This window comes from Tarenaya hassleriana, unplaced genomic scaffold (assembly GCF_000463585.1).
Source record: "Tarenaya hassleriana unplaced genomic scaffold, ASM46358v1 Cleome11, whole genome shotgun sequence".
Classification (NCBI taxonomy): Eukaryota; Viridiplantae; Streptophyta; class Magnoliopsida; order Brassicales; family Cleomaceae; genus Tarenaya; species Tarenaya hassleriana.
The window spans coordinates 959,049-970,947 of record NW_010961290.1 but is presented as its reverse complement, the minus strand read 5'-3'; the positions used below and the strand labels follow the sequence as shown (position 1 = coordinate 970,947).

The following is an 11,899-nucleotide window of genomic DNA, read 5'->3' as shown; positions in this document are numbered from 1 at the left end:
ACACAAATGGTTAATAAAGGTGAAAGAAACATTTTATAAGGCTGGGTCGAATAGAATTGGGCCTGGAATAAGCCGATACAGAATTGGGCCACACTCCTAAAGAGCTGCCTTGAAGCCTAAGCTTCAGACAATTCCATGCATCTTCAGTTCAAGTGAGCTAGCTAACTTCTAGGAACAGTACATTCTCCCACGACAGGAGAGCAAAGGTTCGGGAAGATGAGGCAGCGGTCAACGACAGGCCGATGCTTGACCAGCAAGGAACCGCCACGAACCAGAACGCGATCCACATATTGAGCGTTCGATCTGCTGGCGCATTCTGTTGAATCAGTTACCCGCAAATGTGAAATGTGTCCTGACCCCATCACAAAAAGTACTCCAAGTCTCGAACAAAGCCTGAAACCTTCACCGACCAAACCCAGATGCTCTCCCTTGGCACTGCAGACACGTAAGGTGGGGAAGAAATGGGTCGGGTCTGAAAGATAACAAGAAGAAACGCATAATCAAAGTAGCATGGCTCTTCTGGACAAGATTACATAGAGCATGCACAACAAGATCACGTGAGCTTCCACCAAGACACCGAGATGGCTAAAGCCTGACACAATCATGATTCAGTTCCAGGAACAGAGACTGAGATTCCATAATGATTTCAGTTCTGTTCTACTGCAACGCTCCATGTTGGTTACCGTTACCATCTCTGATTTCACGGTAGTAAACTAAATGCTTTCATAACTAAAACACAACACATACTTTCAGTAAACACGAACTTAAACGTTAATTACGGAAAATAAACATGCAAGACCAAAACTTTATAGAAAATCAAAGGTAGAAACACAAATGGATTCAAAACCAACACATAATCTACCGAAAAAAACACAAATTTCGGAACATAATTGAAGGAAATGTACAAGGAGACAGGTAACGACTGTGCAATGATAGATTTGCACAGAGCTGTTTAATTCTTGCCAGGTTTATCTATGCTTCGGAAACATGAACATCTCCCAGTGTTCTTTAAGAGAGTTCACCAGTAAGAAGCAACAACACCGTATCAAATCAAGAAAGCCCGAGATACTATTTTCTTTCGTAATCTGCAATAGAAATCTGAAAAATTTTCCAACCCAATGGATCGATGGAAAAGACACGAAACAGCTCGACCCATCGGATCGAAAATGCTCTTTCAGAGAACTCTGAAATCGCAACCCCATCGGATTGAAAAATTCACTCTACGCTTCCGTTGACGCGCTCTTCTGGGTCACTAAATTCCCAAGCGAAGAACGCAACGCCTATCGAAAGCGATCACAAAAAAACTAAGAAACTCGTTGAATCAAACTCTAAGTTTCTCCTTAATTCACGCAAACAGATAAGGTATTAGAGACTAGCTGTGATGCCAGAGTATAATTCTGATATCAGAGAAAGGCTCTGCTAAAACAGACGTGGAAGTGGAAGCATGAAGAAGAACGCAATATGCGAAGGCAGAGAATTGCAGGAAAAGAAGAACGTAATATGCTAAGGGAGAAAATTGCAGAGAGCGACCATCGGCGGAGATCATAGGGTTTAGGTTTAAGGGCTCTTATAAATAGAAAATAGAGGGGAGACATGGCAGGGAGTAAATTACGAAAATGCCATCAATAGGCCCATAGCAAGATGGGCCGTCTGAATAACCACTTTTCGGCCTTTATATGGCCCAAAACGTCGAAAAAAAAGGTCGGAATGGGCGGTGATAGGGTTTACGGGTAGAAAGTTAGAAACCTCCTGCGCATATGGATCAAATTTTCCGGCCGAAGAAGGGTTTTTTCGCGCCGGAGAATGATTTTCCGGCGAGTAACTTGTTCTTTCTTCGTTCCAAAAGCTTTTCATGGTAAAAATATTGACTAATGCAATACAAATCAACAAAGGATTCCTAAACACGAAGAAGCAGTAACCAAACAGACGTGCATGCATGTGATGTGAGACTACAGAGTCTCGGTTCGAAAGGGAGGGTCTCCAAAACCATAATAATCTTGACACTCCTTTCCTTCATTCTGTATCCATCATTTTTACCCACAAGCACAAAGGAGAAGCAAGAAACACAAGGGCTAGAAGGTCGACAACCCGACCTGCCTTCTATACCGAATCGGACCACCTTTTTTGTTATTACTGGTCAAGGATACAAGAGAGCTGAATCTGTGTTACTCTGCCTGAAAATGTCGGGAATTCCATTCCACAGCCGCTTTTCTCGAGCTTGCCAATATCCTCCTACATACCGATAGTTCCCTTCTTCATCCTTCTGAAACCATCTTGGCTGCCACCCCTTCTCCTGCAGCCTCCTTGCCTGAATCATCAAACCCGAGAATAATATGTCAATGATTTTTTTATGACATTCTGGTCTTGTAGAGAAAAAGAATTCATACACTCGACTCCAAATAAACTTGGTGCTATTGTTGTTGTATTGTGGTCTTTTAGAGAAGGATAAAATATTTCGTGTTTAGTAACCAAAATTTCTTGTACCTGTCTTTGCAGCTGTTCCAGTCTCAATTTCTCGGCATTTGCCAACTCATATTCGCCATTTTCTAAGTGCCTTTGGTCCGGTCTCAGCCTTGAATCAGTCGGAGGCAACTTTTCTTGCAGTCCAGATGTTATTTCGTTAAGGGAGATGGCGAAAGGAGAAAGATTATATCTTGTCTTTGTAGGAGCCTTTTCTCTTTCCCACAACAACACGGCTTCTGTCATGGGATCATATCCCTTTGGTTTTGTTGTCGGGTCTCCCAATACATAGTACATGGCTTCGTCCCACTTGCCTACCAATATAGCTACCTTCTCCCCAGTCCTATTGTCTTGCACAAAGCCATGAACCTGCATTTGAATTCAAGAAACCTACATGAGCACCTAATGAGAAAATGGGTTACTGTTAAAATCACGTCTAAAAGCTCCTATCGTTATATGGTTAGTCAAGGAATGAAGATTAGAGGGAAATAAGGAACGGAGACTTCAAAAAACAAATTTCAAAGAATGCTACCTGACGAGGATTTCGATCTATGACTGACTGCTCCTTGAACTTCAGCTTGCAGGAATAGTTGCCGCTGCCCTTAATGCGCATGGTACCGTAATGATCACAGTAAAGTTTACCAAGGATGATGTTGTATATCGAGGTGGTAACCTTGCTCCATTGGAATGTCTCTCCGTCCTCAAATTGTAATGTCAGGACACCAACTGGGTCAAGCTGGATTGATCGTCCCCAGAATTTTCCTTTGATATTTGAATCTCCCCAGAAATTCCAGCCTTGTCCCTCACAATGGCAAGCAACAATCATCGGATGATGGCTCACCTGAACCGCATAATTATGGCCGGCAAAAGGTTAAGTATTGTTATAATTATCAATGAATTGAATTCCATACAAGTTTCATGTATAAAGGAGATTATTGGGAAAATTATGCTTGCCTTTTCAGAGAAGAAACGAAGTCCTTTATCAGGGTAATCAGCTTCATAGGTCTCACCAAGCAGAGGATTAAAAGGTTTGCATTGCCTACCTTCTGTGGATGCATAGCCAGATACAGCAAATGCTGCAATATTTAGAATCCTCATCAATTCATTCCCCTGAAATGAGCAAAAACTATAATGTTAAAACATTGTTGATCTGGTTAAGTCAATACAATTAGAAAGATGATAATATTTTAAGCGTTTTGCAATGAATTTGTGGAACTTGCGGTTTCAGATTATACAACAAACTCTGAAGGAAACACAACCCGAATAAATAAAAGCTCAAGCCACCAAAAAATGAAGGAAGAACACAATCTAAAAATCAAATATGCAAAATTTCCGAGAAAAAAAACCAAATGTGTATGGCTTTTCTATGATAAGTGAAAAGCATCACAATAAATTCCAGTCTTTCCAGCAAATGCGGAGGCAGCAGCAACCAAGGACTTGACTACAAGGGGTGAAAAATCCAATGAACTTGCTTGCTGACCAATGGGAAGAGAAGTGGAGACTACTGAGCTCTCCAAATATGAAACAGCAAATGAAAAAATCTAAGGAAATGCACCATGATACACAGAATGCATCAAGGTTTCCTCTTTGTTCTAACACGAAAAAAGGGCTGAGCAAACAGACCTGCTTTCCCCACTCCAATGCTCGATCAACCAAATACGAGTACTCCAAATCCTCGAAGCACTTTTGTAGAGAAGAGAGTGGCTCGTTGAAATATACGGGGAGACAAACTCCAGACAAGTCTTTACCAATGTTCTCCTTGATGATTGACCACAACCCAACTGGCTTTTCCTTCTCCTTTGGTTCCGGTAAGTTATCCCTTCTTTTAACATATGGATATTGGGGAATCCTGATTGCAACATCATGCAATCGGTCAGAAAAGAATATATCTTTATCATAGATAGAACCACTTCCTGCAGCTTCCCTACTGCGATAGGAAGCACTTCGCAGTGCCTCGGCTGACAGGAAATCGTTAGTATCAAAGAATGCCACATCATCTTCATCGCTTTCAACATCTGCTCCATCTTGACTTTCATTATCTGCCTCAGAATCACTTGCACTTACCTCTGACATGACTGAATAGAAATCTGTTCAGAGACAATAATAAGGAAAACTAATAAGATTTTTCTCAAGTGAGTTGAAGAAAAACACAACACTACTTGAATCTCCCAATCGTGCAGTGTCATAGAATATTAACTTTGTGCGACTGTGCGGTTGCACAAATAGAGAATCAACAAACTAGCGCCTGCGATTAAAGTTAAAATGAATAACTAACCACTAAATCTTCTTCCTTGTCCACAGCACGAGTCATGCTCCTTTGTTTCGTCTACTACAGTAGTTTCCAGCTCTATTTTCTCAGTCTGCAAAAATAATTTAAAAGAGGTCATCAATGACTCAACTTTCATCTTGGGAAGCTGCATCAAAATGACTGGCAAATGAAGAACAGGAGCGTAAAGTGGAAGGCGTTTACAACAATAATCAATCCAGAAAATACTGTTATTCACGAAAGGTTAAAAGACCACATAATACACACTGAGATTTGTGATCAGGGCAGACCCAAGTCAACAGCCAGATGACTGAATATTTCACCCACTTCCACAGAATTTGGAACAGTTCGGGAAGAAAAATCTGAAAATGGCCACCTAGCATCATGTTCTCAACACAGCAGTGAGCAGCTATTTCGTTCCATTCTTACCATTAGCTACCAATCCTCGAGAAGGTCATATCAAAGTGCGTTATCAAGGAGAATTAACGCATACCTCTAATTGTCTAAGTGTGTCCAGTAATAAGACGTGTTTATGTTTGAGAATCTTTAATTGGCTCTGCACCACAGAAACTTCCAAGAGCATTATAGATTCGCAATCTTTGATGACTGCCTCACCGATGCCTTCCTGCAATAACCTCTCTCGTAGCTTATCGGTTGAAACAACTGCATCTTCGGTGGGTGTAATATCAGTACTGGGCACTCTAGGAAAAAGATCTTTGGCAGCTTGCAAGGCTTCAACCCAAGCTGTTCTGTCCTCTCTCGATACACAACGCAAATGAAGAGTCTTTGTCCCCGTGAATATGGTAAGCCTTTTGTCATCAGACTTGCTTGCACGAATTGAAGAAACCTACAATAATGTTGTATATAACCTCAGCTGCCAATTCAAGGGAATGCAGATGAATAGCTTAAATCAGACCCAACCTAACAGACTGCATCTAGAAAACAACATGCAGACTGACATGCAAGCCAAGCAAACATTATGCAATAAACCGGATATTCAAGATAAGATCTTTCTCAGCACCAATGAAGTTCTTCTATGAACATTCTATTCCTAGCACAAGAAGCAAATAAAATTTCCATCATTGTGAAAACATTTTCAACATTTCAAAGGGATCAACGGATATTATCATCACTTCCTCTTCTCAGATTGCACCAGCAAACAAGTATAGTTATGAGACCTTCAAATGTACTTCTCCGAAGGGTTTACAAGGCCTGTAAGCAGCAGGGACGCCAAGCCGGTTGCTGCTGCTGCAGCTCGCCTTCCTCATGTATCTCATCGATTCCTCGCCGATCACCCTCACGCCCGTCTCTTTTGAAGGATTCATCATGATCTTATCAGGTCCACGGACCTTGTAGTACGACAAAACGCCGTCCTCCAGCTCGAACCATCTGCCTCTCCAACCTTTCCCGTAGTTCACCCACTTATACATGATCCCGGCAACTCCACCTCCTGTGACGACGCCGTTTCCTGCGAACAATCCGCCCTTAGAGGAGTGATCCTTGCCCTCTTGATTCGCTTCATCAGAGACAACGGCATCGGACTTGGCGGTACAGGAAGAGAGCTGGTCGAGCTGATCTTGGCTGATCCACGAGGCCTGAATCGAGAGCGACGGCTTGGAGGCGTGATTGCTACTGGGTTTACCGATTGGAGGAGCTTCGAGCCCTAGCTGATACTGTTGATTCGCTGTCGCCGACGATTTCGCCACCACCGGATTAGCCCGATCTTCGATCGAAACCGGAGCAATGCAGCAGAGAGGATTCATCACCGCGCCGACAAAATCCCACACTCACATCAACATTGATCATACACCCAAAGGATCAAACACAAAGAGAAAGACGACCCACATCCTCAATGCCAAGCGGAGAAACAGAGATCCAGAACGAAGAAGGTCGAGCTGCACCCGAGGAACCGAGATCCACCGCAGATCGAAAGACTCGCCGGTCGGAGATGCCGAAGATGACTGCAACTCGGAACTCAGCAGCAGAGACAATCAGTACGCGAGAGAGAGAGAGAGAAAGAGAGAGAGAGAGAGAGAGAGAGAGAGAGAGAGCTATAATGGAGAAGTCAGGGGGCACGCAGATCCAATTAAGGCAGTGGTCAGTAAAATTTGTGTTTGTGCAGTGTGCAGAGATCGTTGAGAGAAGAGAGAGAGGGAGAACCGTTTAAAATCATCAGAAAAAGGAAAAGAAAAACAAAAGAAAAAAAGGAGGAAAGGTCATTATTATAATTATTATTACTATTATTATTATCATGAGTCAACATAATTATTATTTTATGGACCAGTGCGATTAGAGGATTTTATTATAATATTAAATAGTTTGCTATTTTTAAAGCAACTCCTCACACAGCAACTGCCTTTTTTTATTTTGTTTTCTTAATTTTATTCGGTATAATATTTACAGTATAAATTAATTAATATATAAAAAAAAGTTAGGTGTACATCCATAGACGATGCATGAGATCCGGCGTGTATTTATGTAAGCCGATAAATATCTTCACTCCGATTCTTTGTATATATATATTTTTTTTATATGGGCTGTAATATTGTTGACGAAAATACAATCTTATATCATCGATTTACTTGGAAATGTAATCGCGGCCCAAAACATGAAAATGATCAAAATTCCATGCATTCACCTCATATTATATATATATATATATATATTACTAAGAATCTTTTTGTGTTGTGTGAATTAAATTAGTTTTGTTGGTGATAAAAGAATTCATAAAATTATATATGTATGTTGTGTACTAAAAAATATAATGTTTCTGTGGTACTGAATATCTCATATATATATATACAGACACACATATATAAAGATTCTCTCCACGAGGTGCGTTTTTAATTAAAATTGTTTTTCCTTTTGTGTAATATACTAAGCATTATCTAATAAAATCAATGATTAGGGAGATTTTGTTTTGTTTTTACGTGGAATGGACCGACCAGCAAGTCCCATAGCTCTCTCTCCACCACATGGAGAGGGCAGGTCACGATGAGTCACGTGTCACGTGCTCCCTTTGCCTCAAACGTGATGGCACGTGCATGCTCCCCCACACTAAAATATCATCTTGTTGTATTTACTATTTACAGTCGTAGAAAAAAAAATATGGCTTGTGAGATCAATAAAAACATTACAATATATCATAAATAAAATATGGGCCGACATCTACATCCATTTTCAGCTCGAGCTCACTAACCTTTATACCACAGGCCCATTTACAGCCCAAATTCAAACTATTCCTAATAAATTAATATATATATATATATATACAAAAAAAACTTTCGATTCATTTTTTTTTAACGGTGTTTACCGTACGGGACAATTTTACCTTCGTGGACGCTCCTCTCATTCCAACGCCTAATAGTTGCATTGGGTCCCACGTTACATATTTCTTCTCATCTCTCACCGTTCATTCCGGGATCTCAAAGATCGGACGGCCTAAAATTATTGCCCAGTCCGTTGATCATTGCAGGTCAAAAAATGAAGGCAAACAAAAGCACCGTTGCGCTCAGCAAAGACGATACACCGATACCAAGATTCAGAGTCATCTGTAGTGACAAACACAGGTGACGATGATGAGAACGTATCATCGGGATTGTTCTCATCTTCGGTGAAATGGTTCTTGTTTGGAGGAAGCAGAGGAACTTTTGCTGGTTGTTGAATTGTCGTTTTCGCTTGAGATCCACGTTTATTCTCGTGTTGCCGTCGTCAGCGACCACTGCGATAGAGACGGAGACGGGATCGTATCTGCGCTTTCTTCGGCGTGGTTTATGATTATGATCCTTTGTTTTATTGTATTCTCGTTGGGATCTCAGTCGCAGATCCTCCACCGCCACGCGAGCCGCCGTTGCCGTAGTGATCGCCGCCGTAGTTTTCTTAATGGACCCGACTTCTCGACCCGCTGTCGTCATCGACAACGGAACCGGGTATGTGAATCGTTCCGGTTGCTCGCGTTTGTCTACATGTTTGATAGGTTGCGCCCCCAACTTGTCTGATGAAATGCGTGAATGAGGTTTTTTTCTTCGTTGGTTTTTTATTTCCTTACCTCAGAATGTGATGAGACAAGAAGGATCATCTGGGTTGTCCTTATTTTTGCGTTTTGTTCTGTAATTCATTAGGTTCATGTCTTTGGGTGTATCGCAGGTATACTAAGATAGGGTTTGCTGGTAATGTAGAACCCTGCTTTATTCTTCCAACAGTAGTTGCTGTTAATGAGTCGTTCTTGAATCAATCCAAGAGTTCCTCAAAGTCAAATTGGTTAGCTCAGCATAGCGCTGGGGTGATGGCAGATCTAGATTTCTTTATTGGAGATGAAGCCCTTACAAGATCAAGGTCTAGTAGCACCTATAATCTTCATTATCCAATTGAGCATGGCCAAGTAGAGGACTGGGATGCAATGGAAAGGTATTGGCAGCAGTGTATATTCAACTATCTGAGATGCGATCCAGAGGATCATTACTTTCTTCTGACTGAAAGTCCTCTTACCCCTCCCGAAAGTCGAGAGTATACTGGAGAAATTATGTTCGAAACGTTCAATGTTCCTGGACTATACATTGCTGTTAATTCAGTGCCCGCACTTGCAGCTGGGTATACAACATCCAAGGTAGGTCTTGAATCTTCTCTGTTTTTTAAAGGTTTGTGTTGCTTGCTAGCGTATTCTGATATCTATGCTGCCAAATGTTCAGATTGCTTTTGGGTTGGATGAGTTCTTGACCTGGAAGTATTGGACTCGAAGTGATTGAATGTTTTTATTTCTTCTAGAACAAATAATTAGTTTTCTTCCATCCGTTTCACCTGTCTCTGTGTTTACAGTAGGGATATACGTCTGATTCATGGGCTCCTCTACGTTCATTCCGCTAATTGTGATTTTCAGACATTCTCCCTGTCCTGTTTTATCTGTCTTTTGTTCTTGTCTTTTAGTTTGACCTACAGTTATTCTTAGTGTGAGATGACAGGGGTCGTAGTAGATGTTGGAGATGGGGCCACTCATATTGTACCTGTTGCAGAGGGGTATGTTATTGGGAGTTGCATCAAGTCGGTTCCAATTGCTGGGAAAGATGTTTCCCTCTTTATCCAGCAACTTATGCGGGTATGCACCATTTCTGCCTTTCAAATATAGTTGGTTTCTCCTCCTTTTGGTTTTCTGTGTTCTGATTTCGTGTTTCCAATCCATTCAAGATGTTACCCTCTTTTTTTTTTCCCCTTGTAGGAAAGGGGAGAGAACATACCACCAGAAGATTCATTCGATGTAGCCCGTAAAGTTAAAGAAATGTACTGTTACACTTGTTCAGATATCGTAAAGGTGATATTTTGTGTTTAAGGTTTAAGTCATTTAATGATATATTATTATTTGTGTGCTTCAAATTCCTCTTAATGCACATAAAACATAAATAAATGATTCCAGGAGTTTAATAAGCATGACAAAGAGCCAGCCAAGTACATTAAGCAATGGAGAGGTGTTAAACCAAAGACAGGTGCACCATATTCTTGTGATGTAGGCTATGAACGATTTCTTGGACCAGAGGTTTGTAATCTCCTCTTTGTGGCATTTTTCTATGCCTAGTAAAATCTGATTTAGCATCATGCTCTGATACAGACAGTATTTTGCTTTCCGAGAAACCCTAGTTTACTCATTTTGATCGAGGGAAAATCAGTAAAATAGGCTTCTGGATTAGAAGGCTGTCCTATCCTGGGGTCACACATGTTCATGTGGTTCATTATGTTTTTTTCTTTGACGATTAGGTTGATATGTGTTGTAGATATTCTTTAATCCGGAGATCTACAGCAATGACTTCACAACTCCCTTACCAGCTGTCATAGACAAGTGTATTCAGTCTGCACCAATTGACACAAGAAGAGCTTTATATAAGGTCTGGAAATCTGATCTGATTTGCTTGTATGGTTTTAGACTCTGTGATTGTGTTGTTAATTCAAAAATCTCAATTTCGGTTGCTTCTTTTCCGCTGCTTCCATTTAGCATCAAGAGTGGGAAACCTCCATATGTAGGAGATGGTTCGGAGATGAAGATTTTTCCAAGGAGTACAAAGATCCTTCTTTTGTGAGACCCTGTGTTATGTACTGATGGACTGTGGCTTGTTTCAGAATATAGTTTTGTCCGGAGGTTCAACCATGTTCAAGGATTTCGGAAGAAGGTTGCAGAGAGATCTTAAGAAGATTGTTGATGCCCGTATCCTTGCGAATAATGCTCGTGTTGGTGATGAAATTAAAGTAAGAATGGAATTTTTCCGTACTTGGTGATATTTCAGTTCTGAAAGATGAGCATTTTCCCTTTCTTCTTGTGACAATAGGCTCAACCATTGGAGGTTAACATCGTCAGCCATCCTGTCCAGAGATTCGCAGTCTGGTTTGGAGGTTCAGTTCTTGCATCAACTCCCGAATTCTTTGCTGTAAGAGGGGTTCTCTTTCCGACAACACGACCAAAACATCTTCTGTTCTTTCCTACTGAACTCGTGCTGAGATCCATGGCCATTTTTGTACTGTGATTTTTGCAGAGCTGCCATACGAAACAAGAGTACGAGGAATATGGAGCAAGCATATGCCGGACGAACCCTGTGTTCAAGGGGATGTACTGAAAGATCGAAGCTGCTTCATACTTCCATCAAAATAAGCTCCATCGGAGTTGCTCGTGGCCCAGGCTATCTGTTTTGAAGCCATTGACGAAATTCATCCATCCCTTTTTTTCAGTTGGGAATTAGGGTTAAGGAGCAATTTGGTTCAGAAGGAGACATGCACATGCACATGCACATTGTAAGGTTGATTATTTGGTTAGATTCTTGATAATAGAAGTCGGGTTTTTGTGTGAATCCCAAAGAATCTTCGGTTGTGGAATCCATAGAATTTTCTGGATGATTTTTAGGGTTTTTCATATCATATGGAGCCTGACCAAAAAGGCTTCTTCTTGACTTGAGGTCAAAGTAACAAATGGTTGAACATTGTGTTTATGCGTATGTGATGATGTTGATGGCGATTTTTTACATATTTATTTTATTCAAGGTTGCGTATTTTAATTTAATATACATTATTTGTGAAATACCAAATAGAATGTACAAAATTTAAATATTGAAATATAGATATTTGAAACTCGGAATTGTTGGAATACAGAAACACACGAAAATTGGGTGATTGCTTTTGCAGTTATCCCTTTAAATT

The 11,899-nt window shown here is 40.8% G+C and overlaps 2 protein-coding genes and 1 long non-coding RNA gene across 4 annotated transcripts; 1 reads left to right on the top strand and 2 right to left on the bottom strand.

Annotated features, from left to right (window-relative positions):
- Positions 1-10: 10 nt before the first annotated feature.
- LOC104805266 lies at positions 11-1,531 on the bottom strand. The gene is made up of 2 exons (XR_770451.1): positions 534-1,531; positions 11-435 (listed from the first exon to the last, which is right to left on the bottom strand). It is a non-coding gene; the product is annotated as an uncharacterized LOC104805266 (long non-coding RNA).
- A 384-nt stretch (positions 1,532-1,915) lies between these two features.
- On the bottom strand, positions 1,916-6,871 carry LOC104805265 (oxysterol-binding protein-related protein 1D). Its single transcript, XM_010529771.2, has 8 exons — positions 5,905-6,871; positions 5,220-5,573; positions 4,736-4,820; positions 4,084-4,547; positions 3,415-3,570; positions 2,993-3,301; positions 2,485-2,829; positions 1,916-2,308 (listed from the first exon to the last, which is right to left on the bottom strand). Exons 1-8 carry the CDS (start codon positions 6,487-6,489, stop codon positions 2,138-2,140), a joined length of 2,469 nt encoding a protein of 822 aa, XP_010528073.1. The 5' UTR covers positions 6,490-6,871; the 3' UTR covers positions 1,916-2,137.
- Positions 6,872-8,097: 1,226 nt separating this feature from the next.
- Positions 8,098-11,697, top strand: LOC104805264 (actin-related protein 3). Of its 2 annotated transcripts, XM_010529769.2 has the most exons (9): positions 8,189-8,655; positions 8,873-9,332; positions 9,672-9,818; positions 9,939-10,031; positions 10,134-10,253; positions 10,489-10,599; positions 10,832-10,957; positions 11,038-11,136; positions 11,242-11,697. In XM_010529769.2, exons 1-9 carry the CDS (start codon positions 8,609-8,611, stop codon positions 11,320-11,322), a joined length of 1,284 nt encoding a protein of 427 aa, XP_010528071.1. In that variant the 5' UTR covers positions 8,189-8,608; the 3' UTR covers positions 11,323-11,697. The 2 variants fall into 2 exon arrangements, with proteins under 2 accessions (XP_010528072.2, XP_010528071.1); XM_010529770.2 differs by lacking the exons at positions 10,832-10,957; positions 11,038-11,136; positions 11,242-11,697 and adding an exon at positions 10,707-10,825 and having other exon boundaries at positions 8,098-8,702.
- Positions 11,698-11,899: the final 202 nt, after the last annotated feature.

Excerpts from the sequence above, each read along its gene's own strand:
- LOC104805265 (XM_010529771.2), bottom strand. The coding sequence starts at position 6,489 with ATGAATCCTCTCTGCTGCATTGCTCCGGTTTCGATCGAAGATCGGGCT. Across the intron at positions 3,571-4,083 it reads CATTGGAGTGGGGAAAGCAG|GGGAATGAATTGATGAGGAT; the intron begins GTCTGTTTGCTC and ends TGCTCATTTCAG. Across the intron at positions 2,830-2,992 it reads TAGATCGAAATCCTCGTCAG|GTTCATGGCTTTGTGCAAGA; the intron begins GTAGCATTCTTT and ends ATTCAAATGCAG.
- LOC104805264 (XM_010529769.2), top strand. The coding sequence starts at position 8,609 with ATGGACCCGACTTCTCGACCCGCTGTCGTCATCGACAACGGAACCGG. Across the intron at positions 10,032-10,133 it reads CTTGTTCAGATATCGTAAAG|GAGTTTAATAAGCATGACAA; the intron begins GTGATATTTTGT and ends AAATGATTCCAG. Across the intron at positions 11,137-11,241 it reads CAACTCCCGAATTCTTTGCT|AGCTGCCATACGAAACAAGA; the intron begins GTAAGAGGGGTT and ends TGATTTTTGCAG.